Below are 22,968 nucleotides of genomic sequence, written 5' to 3' on the forward strand. Positions count from 1 at the left end.
TTCCATCCATATTTGACTTGCTTTGAAATTCAACTTGAAGAAGTTTGAGCCGCGTAATGTCAATTTTATTGATTTGACAGTGGCTCAATATCGATCGAAGTCTACACGCGGAATCGTTTTGTGGAAAAAGAAAAAATTGAGCGCACGGGTGCGTCGAAACGCGCCTTTGTATACGTCCGACACACGCACGCATAGGCGAGCTCACCAGCTAAAGCATTCAAAGACTCGTCGAGACACGTCGGTACTCGCGATACTCGTTGATACTAGCTCCTTATTTCACATTATTTGTGCGCTACTTTTTATCGCCAACGGTTTTGTAGAATTTCATTTATTCAACTAAATCAAGCTGCTTAGAACTATCAACCTTATTTTCACAGTTTTCTTGTTACATTTTTATTGTATTTACTTGACTTTACATCAAATTATTAATTTAGATTATGTTTTGATACTTGAGCAATATTCGACATTGAATAGCCCCTCCATGTACAGTCCGACCTCCAAATAAGAAACCCGGCAATAAGAAACTTTCCCCAGTTCCTCACTCGAGCGCTTCCCCCACTCCGACTTCAACTCTGAGCTCGAGATTTTTGTGCGCGAAACCTCTGGTTAAGAAACCAGCCCGAAAGGGAATATTTTGGCGAAATAGAGTGAACACTGTGGTGTCAATTAATGTGTGGATACGTACGTGAGTATGTGTGTGTGCGTGTGTGAATGTAACACAAAATTTGAAAATTTATTTGAATCTTTTTGTATTTATTTGACAGATATAGGTGGGCGTTAACAATATTTCATGGAACATAAAAACAGAGAGTAGGGCATTTAAAGATTTTCACATAAAACAGCAAAAGATTCCGAGACGTAATGAAAATCGTTTTCGTCTTGTTGAGTATCATTTTGTTCCACAACGCACTCAGCTGACGGTCGAATATTTTCGAGGCAGTCGAACTCTGCCATCTAAGATTAATCCTCAGAAATATCGACTGTTTCTTCTTTTAGATTAATGGGATAAAATAATATGGACATAAAATTAAACATTTTTACTCACTAGACGATGGCATGACGAGCATAGCTCATGGGCAATTTTAAAGAAGAAACAAAAAAAAATAATACGTTACGTTTTTCGGTTTTTTGAATCCAATTTAATACCGTTGTTGCGCCTACCTCTTCATATCCGTCGACTTTTTTCATGAGATTCAATAGCTCGGTTACGTCTCGATCGTCTGCAGTTATCGATTTAAAGGTGACGTCAGTGCCCACAGACATATCGAGATTATCGATGATAAAAGAGTCCTCGTCCGTTTGAGTCGACGCATCTCTGATTTCTTTGGGCCATAAGTTTTTCCAGCATTTCTGCATCGTTGTGGGTTTGACCTTTTTCCATGCATCAGCAACCCAGAAAATCACTTTGTGCACGTCAATTGTCTTCCAAAACTCGATCAGCGTCACGTTTTCATTTTGAGCCTCAACGATTGCATTTACGAGGTTAATCTCGTAATGTAATTTGACGGTTTGGATAATGCCTTGGTCCATAGGCTGAATGAGAGAGGTGACATTTGGCGGAAAAAAATTTACTTCAATGTCGTTAATTTTTACGTATCGATGAGATCGACAATTGTCGACGAGAACTACTGCCGTCTTTAGTAAGTTCTTGGAGTTGAGAAAACTTTCAACTTTTGGAACAAAAACATCTGTGAACCATTCCTCAAAAATCTCTTTATTTATCCACGCGTTTGTCTGACTGCGGTACCAAACTGGCAATTCATCCTTATTTACGTTCCTCAGACAGCGTGGATTTTTTGATTTTCCAATCAAGATTAGAGGCAACATGAAAGAGTCATCGGCATTAGAACACGTGGCTATAGTAACCCGTTCCAACTGTTTTTTTCCCACCAGCAGCTTGTGCCTGATCAGCTGCAACAAATGTCCTCTTGGGGGTACTTTTATAAACTAGCCCACTCTCGTCCATATTGAAAACTTGGGACCTTTCAAGTTTTTTTGTAGCCACCATTTCAGCAAATTCTGCTTTATACACATTAGCTGCTTCCACATCGGCTGATAGTTTCTCCCCTTAAAAGTCCATAAGACAAATATCATCATTTATTGGACAATTTTATTTAACTATTTACTAGTTTTTTTGACCATTTATTTGAAAAATAATTCTATTTTTGTTTACAACTGAAACCGGAGCAAAGAGAGTAAAAGAAAGTTCAGAATCAAGTAAAAAGCTAAATTAAGTAAAAAGTAGAATAATGAAAATTCCATTTTGAATAACCCGAAAAACGATCATAAAATGAAACATATAAACCTCACAAAGGCCAGGTTTCTAATCTAAATACAAGAGTCGCAATTTTTCGCAATACATTTCGAGTAAAACACAAAGATATTCCTTAATTACGAGGAAAAAGGAGGAAATAAGGTAAAAGAGTGTTTTTACTAACACAAAACTATACATATTTTGTTAGGTGCTCCGATCTTTTTCCTCCCCTATATTTCCAATCACCTGTGACCTGTGATAATACTTACCGGTGATTTTTAAATTTTTAATGTGGGTTCGTCTCTTCCATTTCTCTAGCCACCCGTGGCTTGCTTTGAAATTTTCTGGTCCGCCGATTTGAGAGTTTATCACGAGAGCTTGTCAGCATAGCATTGGTCCAGAAACTGCAATGCCTTTGCAACGACAATCAAGCAGTCACATGAATGATTCGGCGTCACGTTCATTTGTTTCTGAAACTTTTTTGAATGTTTTCGAATGGCTCGTTTTGGCGGCATTCTTTATTATCTCCTCATTGGATCTACATTTGCTGAGAACACTTTTATTCAAGCCGTATTTCGCACAGAGTTCTCGAGAGTTCAGGGTTTTACACTCTTCCAAAATTTTCTTCTTTTCTTCAAACGTATATCGATTACGTTTGGTCACAGCAACCTCTTTGTTTAAATTAATATCACTTTGTGGCGGAGATTCCGTAACATTCTCTTCGACTTGTACACTGCAGTCTGATCTCTTACGCTTTTTCAACGTTTCGGTCATTTTAAGACAGTTATATGATCGAAATTCAGTCGTGAAACAAAGATTCGCTAGATAAATGTCCACGCGCAGTCAAAAAAATTTTTGCATGAGCGATGGGAATAACAAGTAGGAACTTGTTCGAGTGTGTTTCCTATTGAGAGGATCGCATGCGGAAAAGAGTGAGAGAGACGGACAGTGTCACTGAGCGTGGAGCGCGCGCCAGGTGGGGGTATGCAATATATACGAAAAACGCTTCCCCTTGGGGGCTTTTGGTTTCTTATTGGGAGGTTGGACTGTAATAATATTGTGTTGTGGACTCGGCCGCGGGGAGGCGGCCATAAGAGCGGGAGTGGGGCGACGCGACACGTGTCGAGCAGTGGTGTGGGCACGTAAAACGAGAGCAGATCACACTTAGAACCGTGTAGTTATCTATATTATAACATGTATTCGGATGTTTAATAAACGTGTTACGTGGGAGTTATAACATATTGTGTAAAACGACGACGATTAAACGCCTCATTAAATAGAATGAATACTATAGGCTTGCCTTATCATATTTTTAATATAATCGCATATCCGCATGTATTATAAATTTATTTCTGTGTACCGATTCGAAAGCGGCTTGAATAACTAGATCAAGTCGGGTTATACCATGATGATGCTGCTATTTTTAAGAATCGTCTTAGAGAAGTGATATTACATTCCGTTAACAAAATATCGTCATCTAAGTTGAGTTTTTGGTCTGAAAAATAAATGTTCAATGTTGAATCAACCGTTTCAAAAGTGGCCATCGAAGTTTATACTTTCCTTTTTTATCGGCGTCGCAGGTCAAAAGCGAAATATAAATTTATTATTTTGGCCCATGACGAAGGCCTTCTTCAGAAATATAATTCATTCCATTGTGTAATTACTACAGTAAAGGATTCAGAAATAGATGTCACATTTCCGATGAAACAGAAGGAACATGTTTTTGGATTCTTGACTTGTACTTACACGTTGAGATAAATTGTAGTTCTTAAGAAAGCCCTACTTCATGAGCCGAAACATTAAATCTGGACCTTACTTCCGACCTTCGACACCAATAAAAGACCAATATATTATTAACACTTGAATCCTTTAGCAAATTAAAAAAAGAAGGAAGGATTTTCTTCTACTTCTCTAGGTAGATGTAGCCCCTCAAACACTATGTCGACAAAGCTGTTCTCAATAGGATGACATCTATGGACTCACCCAAGGTGCCAATCCTAATAAATGATAATATCATGTTTCACCGATCATAAGGATTTTTGCATAATAACATACGCTGTCTGTATTAGCTGTCTTGTTCGTTGTGGAGATACCTGTAAATTTTTTGAATTACTATTCGCAATTAATCAACCGTCTGTACAACATATGATTGACTTCCATTACACGCATTTGAATACGCATCAAATGAACATGAATATCCGTAATATCGATGACCACTTTTAAGCGTACACAATTGTCGAGAAGGATTTGACATAATCACGTCTGATGTATACGTGTATCGTTCCTTGTCGAGATACCAAAAAAGACCTACGTTACACGGATTTGAATAAACATCAAATGAATGTTCATCCTTGGAATATATCAGTGACTACGCTTTAGCGTTTGAGGCTCATTCGAAATGACTTGGATCGGAAACGCTTGCTAAAAACGTACTTTATTTGTTTTATAAATACCGAAACCATGCGTAGGAAAAAATCGTTCAATCTTCTGTCTGAAAATTGTATTGATAATGTATATCATACTTTCGTATAAACGAATAAAATAAGGGTGTACAAAGTGTATCATTTTGTGAATTATTATACGTTAATTTACCACATTGAATAAACCTGAAATCAGCGTATTCATGTGGGTATTTTAGATGGATATGAAAGCGGTATATCAAAATCGTATTTTTTTTTTTAATTCTATACCAATTTTATACCACTAAAACGCATGATTTCCGTCCCATTGGCGAACCTGTTATTATTAGGTTATAATCTACAATATTGAAAGAGCCGTTGATATCCGCTACGGTCAAAACCCCTTCTCTACTTCGATGTATTTTGTATTCATTTGCCAATATGCAATAAATATAATTGTCCAAGGAAAACCTCACTCGGGGAGCTGAGATGTCGGAAAAGTATTCAAAAATATTTATTGAACCTTCAACACCAAAAACAACTGTTCCATAACCTCAATTACGTTGAGAATCTTATTGACATACTTGAGTATTATCTGTGGGTTGTGAAAACATTGAAATAAGTGATAATGTGTTGTAAACTTGTAATCTCTACTGTGACGGGTTTTGAGTCCGCACTAATAATGTGGAAGGGGGGAACAAATAGAGACGGGGCGAGAAAGTCGGGGCCGATAGAATAGGTAAAACTTGGTGTGTATATTTGTGAGGGGGGGGGGGGGGTACATGTGTTGCGATCGGGGGGGGTGAGTCGACTTAAACTGCGAAAGGTACAAAAAGGTTGTAGACATCAACGGGGACTGATCACGCCTCAGCTCTTAGCGTCATTTAATCCTAAGTTACAGATACGCGCGCGGAGGGGGGGGGGGGGGGGGGGGGGGCAGTGTGTAGGGTGGCGGGGAGTGTGAGGTAGAAAGGGTCGGTATTGAGGGGGGGGTGGTGTAGTGTGACGGGGAGTGTGAGGTAGAAAGGGTTGGTATTGCGAGGGGAGGAGCAGATCGGCTGTAGATTGCAGGCTAACCTGGTATCGTCGGCGTGTGTGGGTAACGGTGTATGTGTAACGGTGTGTGTGTGCCGGTGTCTCTCTGTCTCTCTCTCTCTCTCTCTCTCTCTCTCTCTCTCCCTCTCTCCCTCTCTCCCTCTCTCCCTCTCTCCCTCTCTCCCTCTCTCCCTCTCTCCCTCTCTCCCTCTCTCCCTCTCTCCCGCTCTCCCTCTCTCCCTCTCTCCCTCTCTCCCTCTCTCCCTCTCTCCCTCTCTCCCTCTCTCCCTCTCTCCCTCTCTCCCTCTCTCTCTCTCTCTCTCTCTCTCTCTCTCGCTTGTCCTCTTCGCTTCTCGTGGGTTTCTCTCCTTTAGACTAGTTGCTGCTTCGCAGGCCGTGGTCGTACTGCTGGTTGACGCTCGGCTCAGCCGAGCGTCGATGGGCTTCGGTTAACTTCGGGTGTTTCCCGACGGGACGGGACTCACCCGTTCGGTTCTTCACCGCGGGTTTAGGGTTTGTTGTGACTTGAACTCTAGGTGTAACATCACACTACTAATGAGTCTGATTTGAGTATCAAAGATACAAGAGATCGGGAACCGGAAATAATGGCGAACTGACCGAGTAGCCCTGATTCCTATCTTACTGACACTCAATATGTTACCCGTGAAGGGTAAGCCTTATCTTGGATAGTGTTACCGATAAAATCATTATCGTAGATGGCGCCACCTGTATTTTTGCTTTATTTTACCGAAAATCAGTTTGATAATAAGATTTTTGTGTTGTCAGATAAGCCCCCATTTCGAATTTATTTGCCGTCAGATGAACAGACATTTCAAATTTTCGCCGTTAGATGGCAAACATTTCATCGACGGAATGGCTACCGATGAGTGCATGAACATAGATGGCGCCACCATTCGCTGTTTTGCCGATTGTTTCTGTTGCGCGCCCAATATCCACCGCAAGATGGTGTTACCGTTTACCTTACCGACAGCTGGTGTTTCAGGGCACAACTGTTGCCGCAGGTTTGTCGCATATGGCGAGCCCTCCCCCCCATTATCGATCAATCGTTGTTCTATCGATCGATTCTGCGTTGTTTCCAATGCTCGCCGCGAGATAGCTACGTTTTTTATCATATGGTTGGGTGAAACAGAACGTTTCAAACAGTGACGTTGGATGCTTTCCATAAATTGTGAAATTGTTTTCCACAAAATGCAGGTCGAGGCCTGTAGAATAGAGGGTTGATATTAGGTAGAGGTGCCAGTGGGGTGAAATACAACGTTTCAAAATAACAATTGGATGTTTTGATTATACCGTGAAATTTTTTCTCACGAAATAGCAGACGGCATTGTCAATAAATCAGTGTGGGACAGGGGGTATGCGTTGTAACGTGGCATTTTTGATGCCCGTTACAAGGGGCTCCTTGAACCCTGGGCCGAACCAAAATCTAGGAATTTCCGAAATTGAGTCGCGAAGTTTTTGCAAAAGAGCGCCAGGACTAGAGTCACGCATCCGAAACTACAAGAGGGGACACCTTAGCGTATAGCGTAAGATATTTCGGGTTTTTTTTTTGTTTTTTTTTCTTCTTCGAGCTACAACGGCATCAGGCAAGAAGTCGACACTGAATTCGAGGAAATTGCGAAGTGGCGGACTAGCGACAATTGCGAAGGAAGGATGTCGAGGCTGCGGAGGGGGAGCCGACGCAGATCCCCGCATCGCGGGAATCCAAGGTGAACGCGATTCCCGCTGGCGGCCGGCGCGTCGCAGCCTCTCCCCCTTCACCCCGCTAACAATTGACCAGCGAACTTGCGACGGACCGACTAGCGACGAGGGAGTACCACGCTCACCGCCAAGACGTCATGGAGCTGCGCGAAGGACGAGATTGCGAGCTAGCTTTAAGTTCTGCGCAGCGATGCTATCGAAGGTGCGCGTCGAGTTGCGCGATCGACGAAATCGATGACGGATCGATTATTGCGTATTCTTGTGGGTATGATGTCACGTGTGGGATGGCGTATCGAGATCCGTGTTGCGGCAGGTAGTAGGTTTTTGAAACCACTCTAGTTCTGGCGGTCGTGATTAGTAGTCACGTTTTGGGGGAGTTTTGCGAAGCAATGGAGTCACCCAAGAATCGCGAGGGGAATGGAAAAGGGGTTGCAAGGATGTAGAAGGTAAGCGCTGCTTCTATCCCCGCGATTGAATTTTGAGCATAATTGCGAAAAGGCTTGCCGAGTAACGGAGAGCCGTTTTGGATTTGCGTTGTAGAGAAGTGCTCGAAATTCTTTTGCCGATTCTTTTGCTTGATGACCGTAGCCTGAGTACGCGTGTTAGAGTAAAGTAAATTTTGAGTTTCTGAGAAAGTTGAGTAGAGTCACGGGTTTTAGTTGAATCTTTCTCGTTAGTGAAATCAAGTATAGCCGAATTTCGCCGTACCGGGTCGAGCCGCGTTATCGTTTTTTTTTAGTGTCACCTCTCGAGTAGGTCGGGAAGTGCCGAATTGGAGTGCTCGGATTAGCGGGTAACGTTTTGGAGGATTTTGAAAAGATTTGATTTCGGATGCGTTGCGATTGCGTATAGCTTAGGTTACGTTTAGTTGCGCCTGCATTGAGTTCCGTACCCGTTATTCAAGATAATGTAGATTGAGTTGCATTACCTAGAGCTTGTGTTTAGTTGAAGTTAAATGCAGTGGTGCTTGCGCTTAGTTAAGTTTACGTTTAGTTAAGATAGTGTTTAGTCGAGTTAAGGTGATGTATAGTCAAAATTGCTGTTGCGTTGAGCAGCAGTTGAGACGAGAAGTTTGAGCATTGAGTTTTAGTTGCGTTTAAAATATAGTAGCGTTTGCGGATTCGTTTAGATTTAGGGCAGCTCGCGGTAGCATCGAGCTCCCAGTCGGGTGAGATCTCGAGTGAGATTGAGGACGCCGTCTGTTCGGTAGCCCGACGGCGCACCGTCGAATAATTAGTTTTCGTTCCGTTTCGAGCAATAATCGCCATGGAGAACAAATGGCGAATTTGCAAATTGAGAATTGCGTATACGGATTTTGTGATCGTTGAGTGACGTTTTAGTGAGGGAGCCGCGAGCTCATTAGAGTAAGAAATAGAGTAGGTTACGTGTAATTCTATGTTTAGTTTTAGACTCGCGATGAGCGATTTTTGAATTATATTTTTTTTTTTGTTTTGTATCACCGCTATTGTGAAATATAAGATTTTATTTTACTTTTGTTAAATAGCGTGTATATTTCGAGTGTCTCTCTCTCTCTCCAAAAATTACCCCTCCCCTCTCCGCGGTACTGAGCTATCGAGCATATGCCCGAGGAATAGCGTATTAATGATTTCGAGGCGTGTTAATCACGCCAGGCGCCCAACAAAACTTTGCGATATTGTTTTAGATCCAGGGTAAATCGTGGACGCCAAATGATTATGCACGCGGTAAGTTCTCGGTCATTTTCTCCGAGTGACCGAGGAGCGGGAAAAATCCACGTCACGGCGTTCACAAAAATTCTTCCCAGAAAATGCATATCCAGACTTGATCGACGGAAAATTGTAGTGGGGATGGGTGGTATATAAAACGGGAGCTTATTCCAATATTCACTCTGTTCTTATCGTCTCTTCGCGTCGTGAATTCTTACTTATGAAAAAAGAAACTCTGATGGAAACGCAATGGATCTGACAAAAGTCAACAACGTCATCCGCCTGGAGAATCTACCGACCAAGAAGATGTCGGAACGCGAAATTGGGGAGGTGCATAACGTCACTGGGATACGACCAGTCAAAAAGAAATTCGGGGTATGCGTTCTGGCGACGATCGAGGGTGAATACAACGTCTTCTTACAACCGAGAATCGCGAGGGTTTTACAAGAAAAATCTTATCAGCTGGCTGAAATGTGTAAGATGGCTGGGGAAAATCGTCTACAAATGAAATACCATGCTGGAGAATTCAACAAGTTTGAATTTTTATGCAGTTATGTACCGTAAATAATCTATGTGATCCCCTCTACTTCTACGAAATTCATCCGCGAGGGTGATAAAGCTGGTGTGTGGGAGACCGAATAGTTAGTCTTCTACCAGCAGTATTTGAGAATAATCGGCAACGAGGATCATTAATATGGAAGATTTATACATCACACCCCGTACACTGGCAAATTGAAATATATGGAAGCGGCACCCTGGCTCGACTTAGACCATGGATACTTCCCATCGGATAATATCTGGAAGCATGCGGGGAAAGGATCGATTTGGTATGATGACAACCCTGAATACATCCCGGCATACAACTGCGTCTTTGAAAACGTGCAGTGGCTGAGTAGTTGGTATTTGAAGGAATGTAACCATCTGCTTAAAAAATGCTAGCAATATGTACAAAAATACCAATAGAATTCATTACAATTATTACACTATATCCTAGTTCATAGATAGAATTGCAATGAAATATCCAATAAAATTATTCACATATCTGGAAAAAATAGAATTTTATACAATTATACATATACCTTCATAACTTTCACCCGTTCGTGTAATATAAATTTATTTCAGGGAAAATATAAAAATATTATGAATGTTATTTGTGGTAAAAAATACATAATGAATAATTGTGAATCTTATGTAATTTATAGTTTTATTCTGCAAATCATCCTCACACCTCACCGCTGCTTCATTTTCTGCCAACTGTCAAAATAGTGTCGTAAAACATTGCTCTAGTAGCAAGTGTTCGTGGGCTAGAATTTCTCCGAATGGTATACGTGACCTTTCTTCGAACGGTATAAACACGAATCACTCAACCCAAGAGTTGGGAAGACCAGATTTTTTTCTCATCAGACGTCGCTCGCCACTGACTTTTCGTTAGCCGATTTTTTCTGTCACATGCCCCACGCTGATTAGGGTTAGGATGTGCAGGCTCTGACGTGTTCATATTTTTTTTTCAACCTCGAATCCCCGTTTCAACAGATGCAAGTATACAATTGCTCCAAACAGCAGAATTTTCAAACGTAAAATTAATTCCATGTAAAATAGAAATTCATCGATCAATATTTTTCTGCGGAATGCACTTGCATATATCAGCAGTATCATATGGTGACATAAAATATATAAACGATACATCGCGAGACGAATGTAAAAATCTACACTATGCACACACGTATCAAACTCATAGACAATTACTCATGTATATCAAATTGAATTAAACAACATCTAGACCCCTAACTTTAGCAGGAAGCATAGATAATGAAGGAAATTGCAAAGGTGAACATTTTTCCGACCACTACGGTAATTGGAACGATATGGTAGCACATGGAGAAATTTTTATTACATTACAAGACTATCATGCAACGGTAAACCTGCAGAAAAGCGAAATTATTCTTAAATCTGGCGTACGATGTGAATATTCGACAGGTAATTGTGTCGACGTAGAAGGTGGCACCACATACTGGGACACAAGTCAAGTAGATAAATGCAATTTTGACGGATATGCAGTTTTTACCAAGGATCGGCTCAAAAGATAAAAGACAATTCTGTTGAAAAGTATGGTCAAGAAATTTATTCAGTCGTCGCAAACAAAATGACATTTGCGTTAGCAACTCGTGGAACCCACTCTGTGGATATAGACTAATAAAAACAGAGCATCCCAAACTTTTCGGTATAGATAAGATGATCGGAGACTTCTTCGCAGAAAATAATAGAATAGAAGTAATTAATATAGATATTTTCACATACGTAAATTCCAAATTAATTTATCTCGAAAGACATGTCAGAAACCAAATTATCACTCTTGACAACGATACACTACAACAATGCGAAGTCGAAAATAAAGTATTACATTTAGCTCCTTCAACAGCTCCTCTAGCGCCAACAGAATTTGCATTCCATTCAATGAAAAAACCAGGCCACATCGTTTATATTGCAGGCGAAGTGGTGTGTATAGCAAAATACGTGCCTGTGAACGTCAGAATAAGGAAGACGAACGAATGCTATCAAGAATTACACGTTTACAGAGTAAACGAGAGTTTGTTCAGGCTTCCGAAAACACATATTCTAGTGAGGTCAGGAAACCAAATAGAATGTAATTTATTTCCAGCACCAATGTTCAATATCAATAACGCTTGGTATATAGTCTAGTCGACAAGCTCAAAATGGTATAAAATAGAGATACTGCTCTTAAAATTATGTGCGATAGCTCATTGGATTCGGAATAATGCCTAAACAAATGAACTCAAAAAGTTTATCAGCACATAAAAAATCGCAAAAGTCATAAACAATTAAAGATGAAAAAAAACGCATTTTGTTTTTCGCCAATATCTCATAGACTATTCTTATTTCTGAAATTTTTAAAAATGATTATTAAAGTGGAGGAAATTTCCAATGAAAATTTCCCGAAATTCTATCTCCATTATTTATAATTTTAATTTAACACTGAGAATGGGTCGCCGCGCTTCGTTTTTAGGTCGTGCGCGCGGCGTCAAAAGCAAGTACGACGCATTGATCAATTTTTTTAAGGTATTGAATACTTTTTTAAAATTTGAAAAAATTATGGTGTATTTTGATCACTCCAAAAAATTCATCCCCGTTGGAAATTTCACTCAAAGTTAATTTTCCAACAAGTTAAACGATTGTTAAGTAACAAAATTCTCTCGAACTTCCGTGTTCATAGTAAATGAAAAAAATTGTTCAAATAATTATCACCAAAATATTTCCTCTCCTGCCGCCTTCCTTATATACATACTCAACAATATTACGCCATCAAAGTTGAAGAAATATTCATACTTTGTTTATAATAATTTTTGTACTCGAACAAAAACGGAAAAATCCCAGTCATGCTGTTGAAAAAAATTTTTTTTTCTCAATCATGATATTACCGTTTCTTTATTATTACAAGATATCAATTGATTTGCAAAAAAAAAAAATTTTCTGCCATTTGTTCATCAATGTTTTACAAACAAATCGATTATTTGAATATTTAAAACAAATTTTTTTCGCAACTTTATTATATTATAAATATTATGATTTTTTCATCAACAATTCCATTGTTTATCAACTTTTCAATTTGTTATAAATAAATTTTCAACTTTGTTCTATTTTTTTTCTCAAACTTCTCAAAATTACAAAAACAACCATATATAACAAAGTATAGAAAAAAAATTTGTTCAATTTTTTATTGTAATTTTGAAAAACATGTGCTACAAAAGTTCCAGCGGCTGCTTCATTTGTCTACTAAAAACTAATATACCGTTTAAACTATTATAGATATAAAAATAAACATTCCAGTCGATTTTATGAAGAATTGAACGATCTTTTGAATGAGTTATTAAAAAATTTGTAGTTTTCGTTAATTTGTTGTTATGCGCTGTAATTCTCGATGCGCATTCCACACGGCTCCCCAAACCCTGGACGGAACACGAAATTAGGAATCCCGCGGATCAGACCGCGACTTATTTCGACAAAGTGCGCCAGGACAACGGTCGCGCATCCGAGACTCTGAGAGGGGACCATTGTCGGTCTAGCGAATACGACTTTTCAGGATTTTTGTTTATTTTTTCTGTTGCGAGTAAATGCGGCATCATGCAGGGGATCGGCGGCAAATTCGAACGACGTTACCGGATGGCAGTCGCGGTGGATCGCGACGAAAGGAGGGCCTCACACGAGGCTACGGATAGAGCGTCAACGGAGAGCTCTGCCGCGAGGGAACCCAAGGCGGACGAGATTCCCGTTGGTGGCCGGTGAGCCGTGGCCCCCTCCCCCTTACCCAACTGACGTCAGGCAACCTCGCGAAGTCGTCACCACGCCACTGTTGAACTACGGGGTACCAGAGACTGGACAGCCAATCAACACCCCGCGACAGCGGGAGTCAACGATAGCGATAAGTTAGGCTGTAAGAATTTCGTAAAGAACAGCAATTAGAGCGGGAGAATTTTGACAACGGATAGCGCCTATGTTCGAGGCACGTTCGAATTGCGGCTCCAATTTGCGGAGCTCGACACTTGAGTCCTGGCGACATTTCGCGGTGGTCACGTTCGAATAGAAAAACAAAAAATAGAGACTTGTGTGTGACATGGCGGAAACCGGTGTCGGCGAGTTTTTGGTGTGGTTACGGAGCGGTAAGCGCTTTTAATTCTTTGCGAACGCATTTCGAGTGCAATTTAGATCGGTGCACTGGTAAACGCTTGGCCCATTTGCTTATTGAGTTGGAGTAGCACTCGAAATTTGTTTGCCGATCTCCTTGTTGATAACCGTAGTCTGAGTTTTCGCGATAACGCGTAGAGTCAATTTGGTCCCTGTAAAGTCTCACGTAGAGTCACGGTTTCGAGTGGGGACAATTTCGGTTTGAAATTGAGTGTAGCCAAATTCCGCTGCACAGGGTCTCGTCAAGTCTGCGTAGAAAAAAATAGTGTCACCTCTCGTGTAGGTCGCGCATCTTCGTGCGTAGACGCTCGCTTTAGCGGAACGGGTTGCAAACTTTTTGGAAATAGCGACTACGACTGGAGCTCGGATGCGTAATAATACGCTATAAACAAGCACGAAAAGAAAAGCTTCCTAGATTTATTAATTTGGTCGCGATTAGCGCATCGAGTCACGTTCTTTTGGTTTAGTTCATATATTATTGTTCATCAGTAAGGTGGAGATTAGCGCACGTAGGCATAAGGAATTTTCTAGATTTATTAACGATCGCAGTTAGCGCGTCGATTATGATTTCGGTTAAGTTTTTGTCTAGCGGTTTATTGTTAAGTGACGATTAGCGTCGTAGTTAGTAGAGGACGGTCGCGGCTAGCGCGTCGAGTAAAATGTGGTCTTTAGTTTTGAATTATTGTTTACTTTTCAGACAGCGACCAGCGCGAGTAGGCATAAGAAGTCGTTTAGATTTAGTTACGTTTTCTTTCTTCCGTTCTAATCTACTATTTGTTTTTGGTTAGCTAACCTAAGTATTTGAGTACGGATCGCGAATCACGCGTTCGCAATTATCATTCTTTTTTTTTTGTTTGTTTTATAAATTTTGAGTCGCAATGAGTGACGTGTAAATAATTATTTTTTTTTTGTATATTTTTTGTTAGTATTATCCTCGGAAGAAAATATATTTGTCGGTTTTATCATTGCTCCGTAAAATAACGTGTTGGTATATGTATTCCGTCTCTCCCCCTACCCCAAAAATTACCCCTTCCCTCTCCGCGGTACTGAGCTGCTGAGTATATGGTCGCGATATATTACATTACCGATCTCGAGGCGTGTTGATCATGTCAAGTGTGTTGATCACGATCACCCAACAAATTTCGCGATATCGTTTTAGATCCAGGATACCTCGCGGACGCCGAATTGTTGTGCACGCGGTAAGTTCTCGGTCGTTTTTTCTGAGTGACCGAGGTGCAAGAGAAATCCACGTCACAACGCATTTGTTCATAAAAACCGATGTTTTTTTTTCATGTTTATGGAAATTTTATGACTTCTAACTTTTTAAATAATGCAGATACGGTTATACACCTTCGAGGCGATTTTGTTAAGTATTAGAATATATCAACGTTGCAGTTGTCCGTTTATAAATAATGTCATTTTTCAATGAATTTATGCCGTTTTTCTCTGATTTTTTTTATTTCACAAGAAATTAATGTCGATTACAATATATTCTTTGAAAACATGCAAAAATTTTTACAAATAATGTGAGGACAAAATTGTATTGTTGAATAAACCTGTGATTTTGATTAAAAGTTAGCCAAGAAAGTCGGTATCAGAAGGGATCAGGATCAAGGGTCGGTCAGAAGACTTGGCCTCTGAAAGAAGCAGCTGCTCATTGTAAACCACAGAACTCAAAATAAATGATGAATATTACAGGCAAAATAATAGCTGTGAACAGAGAAAACCATACAATTTAGAGAAAAACGGTATAAATTCATCGAAAAATGACATTATTAAAATAAAAATATTCAACTAATCAATTTGTTTGTAAAAAATTTATGAACAAATGGTGGAAAAAATTTTTTTTGCAAATCAATCAATATCTTGTATTAATAAAAAAACGATAATATCATGATTAGGCAAAATAAATTTTTTTTCAACAGTATTACTTGGATTTTTCAGGTTTTGTTCGAGTACAAAAATTATCATGAACAAAGTATGAATATTTCATCAACTTTTATCGCGTGATATTGTTGAGTATGTATATAAGAAAAGCTGCACGAAGCGAAATATTTTTGCGACAATTATTTAAACATTTTTTCTCATTTACAATTAAGACGGAATTTCTAGAAAATTTTGTTACTTAACAATCTTTAGACTTGTTGAAAAATTAACTTCAAGTAAAATTTTCAACGGGGATAAAGTTTTTGAAGTGCTCAAAATACACCATAATTTGTTCAAATTCTTAAAAAATATTCAATACCTTAAAAAAATTGATCAATGCGTCGTACTCGCTTTTGACGCCGCGCGCACGACCTAAAAACGAAGCGCAATGACCAAAGACACTCCAAAGCCCTGCAAGATAATGATAGTTCAATCGTATTAGAAACACTTGAGACAGCATCACAGAACCAAAACTCAGAAACAGCACCAAGTCAAAGTAGTATGGATCTAACACCGGTAATCTCACCAGGAGGCTCGAAGGATGAGCAAACGGAAACCAGCCCAGGAGTACCTCAACCTATTAAAGTCGGCAGCAAGAGGCAGCACCCTCAAACTAAAACAACGGTCTCTTCAAACTACTCACTAAACTTGGACCTAGACTTAGACACAGAAACGGAAACGGAAACAGAGCAAGAGAGCGAAGCAGCAACAGCCTCCGAGGCAGATGAATTAAAGAAATTCCCAGCATTATCTGTAGACAAACCAGTCAAACATCCGCTCAGCAAAAACGCCAACAAGAAGCGCAAAGTAACTGAAGCCAAAGAGGAAGCGTATCAAGCGGCATGGGAAAGTATAAAAGTAAATGTTAAAAAACAAAGAACCTCAGGCACCTACGTCTTAAATATAGATCAACTAAGACACCGGATGGAAAATTCGTCCGGCAGAAGCGATATTAAGGAGCTAGTGAAAGAGTACACAGGTAATACTGAGGACTTAATTAAAATCTGCCATGAAATTAGACCGTTGATGACTAGAACCATCAAAACTAAGTCCACTAAATTCACCAACAAACTCAAACTCATTCTTGGCTTAGGCAGAACGAAAAGCAATGGAAATAATCCAATGGAACGTTAATGGATACTACAAAAAAAGAGAACAGTCAAGTATGCTTACCCATCAACAGAACCCTCTATGTATATGCCTGCAGGAAACTAATTTTGTAAAAGATCACTGTGCTAATCTAAAAGGCTACAAAAAATTCTTAAAAAACAGAATTGAGGCAAATAGGGCAAGCGGTGGCGTCGCCATCTACGTTAAACCTACAATGCTACCAGAGGAAATTCCACTAGTCACAGAATTAGAAGCAGTAGCCATTAGGATAGAATTCCCCAAGAAACTTTCCATATGCAACATCTATCTCCCAAATAGCAATCCACTGGACACTGAAGAGCTCTCAGCAATTATAAACCAACTACGCAAACCAATGATGATCCTGGGAGACTTCAATGGACACCGCCATAACTGGGGATCTAACCACAGTGATTCTAGAGGAAACTTAATAGCAAATTGGTTGGATGACAACGACGGACTGGTACTTTTGAATTCAGGTCTACCAACACACTTCAACGCACGCAACGGAAACACCAGCAGCATCGACCTATCGATGGTAGACAGCTCACTAGCAGCTAAGCTTTCATGGTACACCATAGACCACACATTTCATAGTGACCAATTCCCCATTGTAATTAAATTCCTTTCAACAAATATCGAAACAGCTGAACTCAAAGAAAGTTACTCTTTGATAAACCGGACTGGGCCGCATACCAAGAAGAAATAGACAACCTACTCCAAGCACTTCCTAAAATAAACTCAAGATTTGGCAGCTCCGTTGATGAAATCACCGAAGAATTTATTGAGATCGTATCAAAAATAATAAAGGCAATACCAATAGAAAGAGCCAGCAGCCATACTGGTGGAATGAGGAATGTAAAAGAGCCATACAAGACAAAAATATAGCTCACCGCTTATATAAAAACAACCCAAAAATGGACCAGAGCCTTCAACTCAAGATCGACTTCAAGAAGAAGAGAGCGGTGGCAAGGAGAACACTAAAAGAGAGTCGGAAAAATGCTTGGAGAAGCTCTGTAACCTCCATTGATAACAACACACCAATCTCTGAAGTCTGAAACGGAAAGAGCACAATGCTATAGTCTTGGAAAATGACCGAGCCCTAACATTTCATCCACAAGAAACGGCCGACATATTGGCCAAATATTTTGCAGAAAACTCATGTACATCAAACTATGAACATGAATTTTTAGCTTACAAAACAGGTCAGGAAACCACAGGCCAGCTCAACGCCCAAGATAACAGTCAAGCCTTCAATTCAGAACTATCAATGCTAGAACTTACGAGAGAATTATCAAAATTAAAAAATTCCAGTCCAGGACCAGATGAAGTGCCAAACATCTTGATAAAAAATTTATCAGATAAAGGATTATGTTACCTACTGGATCTCTTCAACTTGATATGGATTAATCAGGTGTTTCCCACCAAATGGAAAGAGGCAATTATAATGCCAATTTTAAAACCTGAAAAAAAGCCAAGTGATCCTGTGAGTAACAGACCCATTGCCCTTACATGCAATATAGGTAAACTAATGGAAAAAGTGGTGGCTAGAAGACTCCGCTGGTTTCTCGAATACAAAAACTGGATATCACCAAAACAATATGGATTTAGACAATACCGATATACCCAGGATTACTTAACGGATTTCACAACACAAATATGTGATTCAGTTGCAGTAAACCACGCACAGATTACAGTAGCACTAGATATAGAAAAGGCCTATGAAATGACCTGGAGATTTGGACTATTAAGGGCTCTTGATAAACGAGGTATTAAAGGTAATATGTTAGCATATACTAAGAACTTCCTGAGCGATAGAAAAATTCAAGTAAGAGTAGACAGAGTTCTACCAACACTGACACCAATCGAATACGAAGTTCCCCACGGTGCCGTACTTAGTGTTATTCTCTTTTTAGTATCCATTAACGATGTGATTGAGGTGATACCGAAACCAGTAAAAGGAAGACTATTTGCTGACGACTTTTCAATATCCTGCTCAGGAAAAAATCTAACATCTACGACAGTTCATGTTCAGCAAGCTCTGAATGCCCTACAAAAATGCTCAGAAAAGAGTGACTATAAATTCTCAAGACCCAAGTCTGAATTCATCATATTTTCTCGAGGAAATTGGAAAAGCAACGTTACTCTGAGTCTGGGTAATGAAGAGATTAAACAGACCAAATGTATCAAACTACTAGGAACACTTTTAGATGAAAAACTAACATGGAAGGATCACATTCAAAGACTGCGAGCAGACTGTTATACTAGACTGAACATACTTAAAGCTATCTGCTCCACCCACTGGGGAGCCGATAAATAGTCACTCCTCCTCACGTACAGGGCAATAATTAAAACAAAGATGGATTACAGTGCAATCTTCTATGACACAGCGGCTAAAACAACAAGACTAAATCAACTTGACAGTATCCGGAATCAGGCACTACGACAACTTGACAGTATCCGGAGTCAGGCACTACGACTTAGCCTCAGCGCCTACCGAACAAGTCCAATAAACAGCCTACTAGCAGAAGCAGGAGATAGCCCGCTAAAACTGAGGCGCACCGAACTAACATCCAAATACGCAATCAAGGCCAAAACCCAATCAAAAAACCCGGCCTTTGGCTTCATGAACGACAAACCGGGAACAGATATAATCTATACATCAAAGAACACCAAATTAAAACCACTAAGAGTCAGAATTAAAAATATACTAGAAGAACTCAACATAAAAGTTCCCCGACCGATTCCTAGAAAACATAGTGGTCCACCCTGGCTAAAACACAGCATTGCAGTCAATCTGGATATGTCCCAGCTACCAAGAAAAACCGCAACTCAGCAAAACTATCGGAACCTCTTCCTAGCTACCCAAGAGAAATATGAAGACCACAAGGCTTACTACACAGATGGCTCAGTTCGAAAAGGCCAAGCCAGCTGTGCCGTGGTAAATAACCGAAAAAAAAGGTTTCAGACTTTACGACTCTCGATCGATATTCGCATGTGAAGCCGCTGCAGTCTGGTTGGCACTTAAATGGGCTACAGAAGACCAGGACAACGGATACACTGTCATATTTACAGACTCCATGTCATGTCTCATCGCACTGCAAAACACGGAAAACACATGCTCTCTGATAACTAACATCAAAGGGAGTATCAAAAGTTTAACATGCAACAACAGAACAGTTAGTCTAGTATGGATCCCAGGACATCAAGGGATAGCTGGTAACGAAGAAGCGGACCAATTAACAACAGAAGCCATTGACAATAACATTATTGATGAACTACCAATAAAGAAGATACAAGACACAAATAAACTCATTAAACAAACAATCTGGACCCAATGGAACGACCGCTGGTTGAACGAATGACAAACCGGCTGAAGCGAGATCAGAGAATCGGCCACAGAGGACAACCCAGTAGACTCATTCTCCCGTAAAGAGCAAGTTGTACTCAACAGATTGCGAATTGGGCACACTAGAATCACACATGAGTATCTAATAACCAAAGGACCTAAAAATCATTGCGAATGGTGTGGAGCCGAAAACAGTGTCAAGCACATATTATTCGAATCCCCAGAACTAACTGCTATCAGAACCAAACTGAAACTACAAAGGGCAATGAAGGATTGTTTCAACACTACCAACGGATGTTCCAGAACGAAAGCTTTTCTCAATAAAATAAGAAATATAAATAAAATTAATAATAGAAAAAAAAATTTAAACTGATATAAATAATTGTGAGAAAATTGATAATAATAAGAAGTATCCTTATAAGGTTGTCGCTAATAACCAAGCAGTTGCAGCGACTTTAAATGAATTATTGAAAAAAAAAAATTCTCGTTACCTTCGTAAACGTGTAATTCTTGATAGCATTCGTTCGTCTTCCTTATTCTGACGTTCACAGGTACGTATTTTGCTATACACACCACTTCGCCTGCAATATAAACGATGTGGCCTGGTTTTTTCATTGAATGGAATGCAAATTCTGTTGGCGCTAGAGGAGCTGTTGAAGGAGCTAAATGTAATACTTTATTTTCGACTTCGCATTGTTGTAGTGTATCGTTGTCAAGAGTGATAATTTGGTTTCTGACATGTCTTTCGAGATAAATTAATTTGGAATTTACGTATGTGAAAATATCTATATTAATTACTTCTATTCTATTATTTTCTGCGAAGAAGTCTCCGATCATCTTATCTATACCGAAAAGTTTGGGATGCTCTGTTTTTATTAGTCTATATCCACAGAGTGGGTTCCACGAGTTGCTAACGCAAATGTCATTTTGTTTGCGACGACTGAATAAATTTCTTGACCATACTTTTCAACAGAATTGTCTTTTATCTTTTGAGCCGATCCTTGGTAAAAACTGCATATCCGTCAAAATTGCATTTATCTACTTGACTTGTGTCCCAGTATGTGGTGCCACCTTCTACGTCGACACAATTACCTGTCGAATATTCACATCGTACGCCAGATTTAAGAATAATTTCGCTTTTCTGCAGGTTTACCGTTGCATGATAGTCTTGTAATGTAATAAAAATTTCTCCATGTGCTACCATATCGTTCCAATTACCGTAGTGGTCGGAAAAATGTTCACCTTTGCAATTTCCTTCATTATCTATGCTTCCTGCTAAAGTTAGGGGTCTAGATGTTGTTTAATTCAATTTGATATACATGAGTAATTGTCTATGAGTTTGATACGTGTGTGCATAGTGTAGATTTTTACATTCGTCTCGCGATGTATCGTTTATATATTTTATGTCACCATATGATACTGCTGATATATGCAAGTGCATTCCGCAGAAAAATATTGATCGATGAATTTCTATTTTACATGGAATTAATTTTACGTTTGAAAATTCTGCTGTTTGGAGCAATTGTATACTTGCATCTGTTGAAACGGGGATTCGAGGTTGAAAAAAAAATATGAACACGTCAGAGCCTGCACATCCTAACCCTAATCAGCGTGGGGCATGTGACAGAAAAAATCGGCTAACGAAAAGTCAGTGGCGAGCGACGTCTGATGAGAAAAAAATCTGGTCTTCCCAACTCTTGGGTTGAGTGATTCGTGTTTATACCGTTCGAAGAAAGGTCACGTATACCATTCGGAGAAATTCTAGCCCACGAACACTTGCTACTAGAGCAATGTTTTACGACACTATTTTGACAGTTGGCAGAAAATGAAGCAGCGGTGAGGTGTGAGGATGATTTGCAGAATAAAACTATAAATTACATAAGATTCACAATTATTCATTATGTATTTTTTACCACAAATAACATTCATAATATTTTTATATTTTCCCTGAAATAAATTTATATTACACGAACGGGTGAAAGTTATGAAGGTATATGTATAATTGTATAAAATTCTATTTTTTCCAGATATGTGAATAATTTTATTGGATATTTCATTGCAATTCTATCTATGAACTAGGATATAGTGTAATAATTGTAATGAATTCTATTGGTATTTTTGTACATATTGCTAGCATTTTTTAAGCAGATGGTTACATTCCTTCAAATACCAACTACTCAGCCACTGCACGTTTTCAAAGACGCAGTTGTATGCCGGGATGTATTCAGGGTTGTCATCATACCAAATCGATCCTTTCCCCGCATGCTTCCAGATATTATCCGATGGGAAGTATCCATGGTCTAAGTCGAGCCAGGGTGCCGCTTCCATATATTTCAATTTGCCAGTGTACGGGGTGTGATGTATAAATCTTCCATATTAATGATCCTCGTTGCCGATTATTCTCAAATACTGCTGGTAGAAGACTAACTATTCGGTCTCCCACACACCAGCTTTATCACCCTCGCGGATGAATTTCGTAGAAGTAGAGGGGATCACATAGATTATTTACGGTACATAACTGCATAAAAATTCAAACTTGTTGAATTCTCCAGCATGGTATTTCATTTGTAGACGATTTTCCCCAGCCATCTTACACATTTCAGCCAGCTGATAAGATTTTTCTTGTAAAACCCTCGCGATTCTCGGTTGTAAAAAGACGTTGTATTCACCCTCGATCGTCGCCAGAACGCATACCCCGAATTTCTTTTTGACTGGTCGTATCCCAGTGACGTTATGCACCTCCCCAATTTCGCGTTCCGACATCTTCTTGGT

The 22,968-nt window shown here is 39.6% G+C and overlaps 1 protein-coding gene across 1 annotated transcript; it reads right to left on the reverse strand.

The window, feature by feature from the left end:
• Positions 1-819: 819 nt before the first annotated feature.
• On the reverse strand, positions 820-3,028 carry LOC124178265 (tigger transposable element-derived protein 1-like). The gene is made up of 4 exons (XM_046561501.1): positions 2,908-3,028; positions 1,891-2,067; positions 1,162-1,670; positions 820-954 (listed from the first exon to the last, which is right to left on the reverse strand). The coding sequence occupies exons 1-4, from the start codon at positions 3,026-3,028 to the stop codon at positions 820-822; spliced, it is 942 nt and encodes a 313-aa protein (XP_046417457.1).
• Between the last annotated feature and the right edge of the window lie 19,940 nt (positions 3,029-22,968).

This window comes from Neodiprion fabricii, chromosome 3 (assembly GCF_021155785.1).
Source record: "Neodiprion fabricii isolate iyNeoFabr1 chromosome 3, iyNeoFabr1.1, whole genome shotgun sequence".
In the NCBI taxonomy this organism is placed as follows: domain Eukaryota; kingdom Metazoa; phylum Arthropoda; class Insecta; order Hymenoptera; family Diprionidae; genus Neodiprion; species Neodiprion fabricii.

Coding starts and splice junctions, on each gene's coding strand:
- LOC124178265 (XM_046561501.1), bottom strand. CDS start 3,028: ATGACCGAAACGTTGAAAAAGCGTAAGAGATCAGACTGCAGTGTACAA. Junction 2,068..2,907: donor AGAGGTTGCTGTGACCAAAC/GTAATCGATATA, acceptor TGGACTTTTAAG/GGGAGAAACTATCAGCCGAT. Junction 1,671..1,890: donor TGATCAGGCACAAGCTGCTG/GTGGGAAAAAAA, acceptor TTGTTCCAAAAG/TTGAAAGTTTTCTCAACTCC.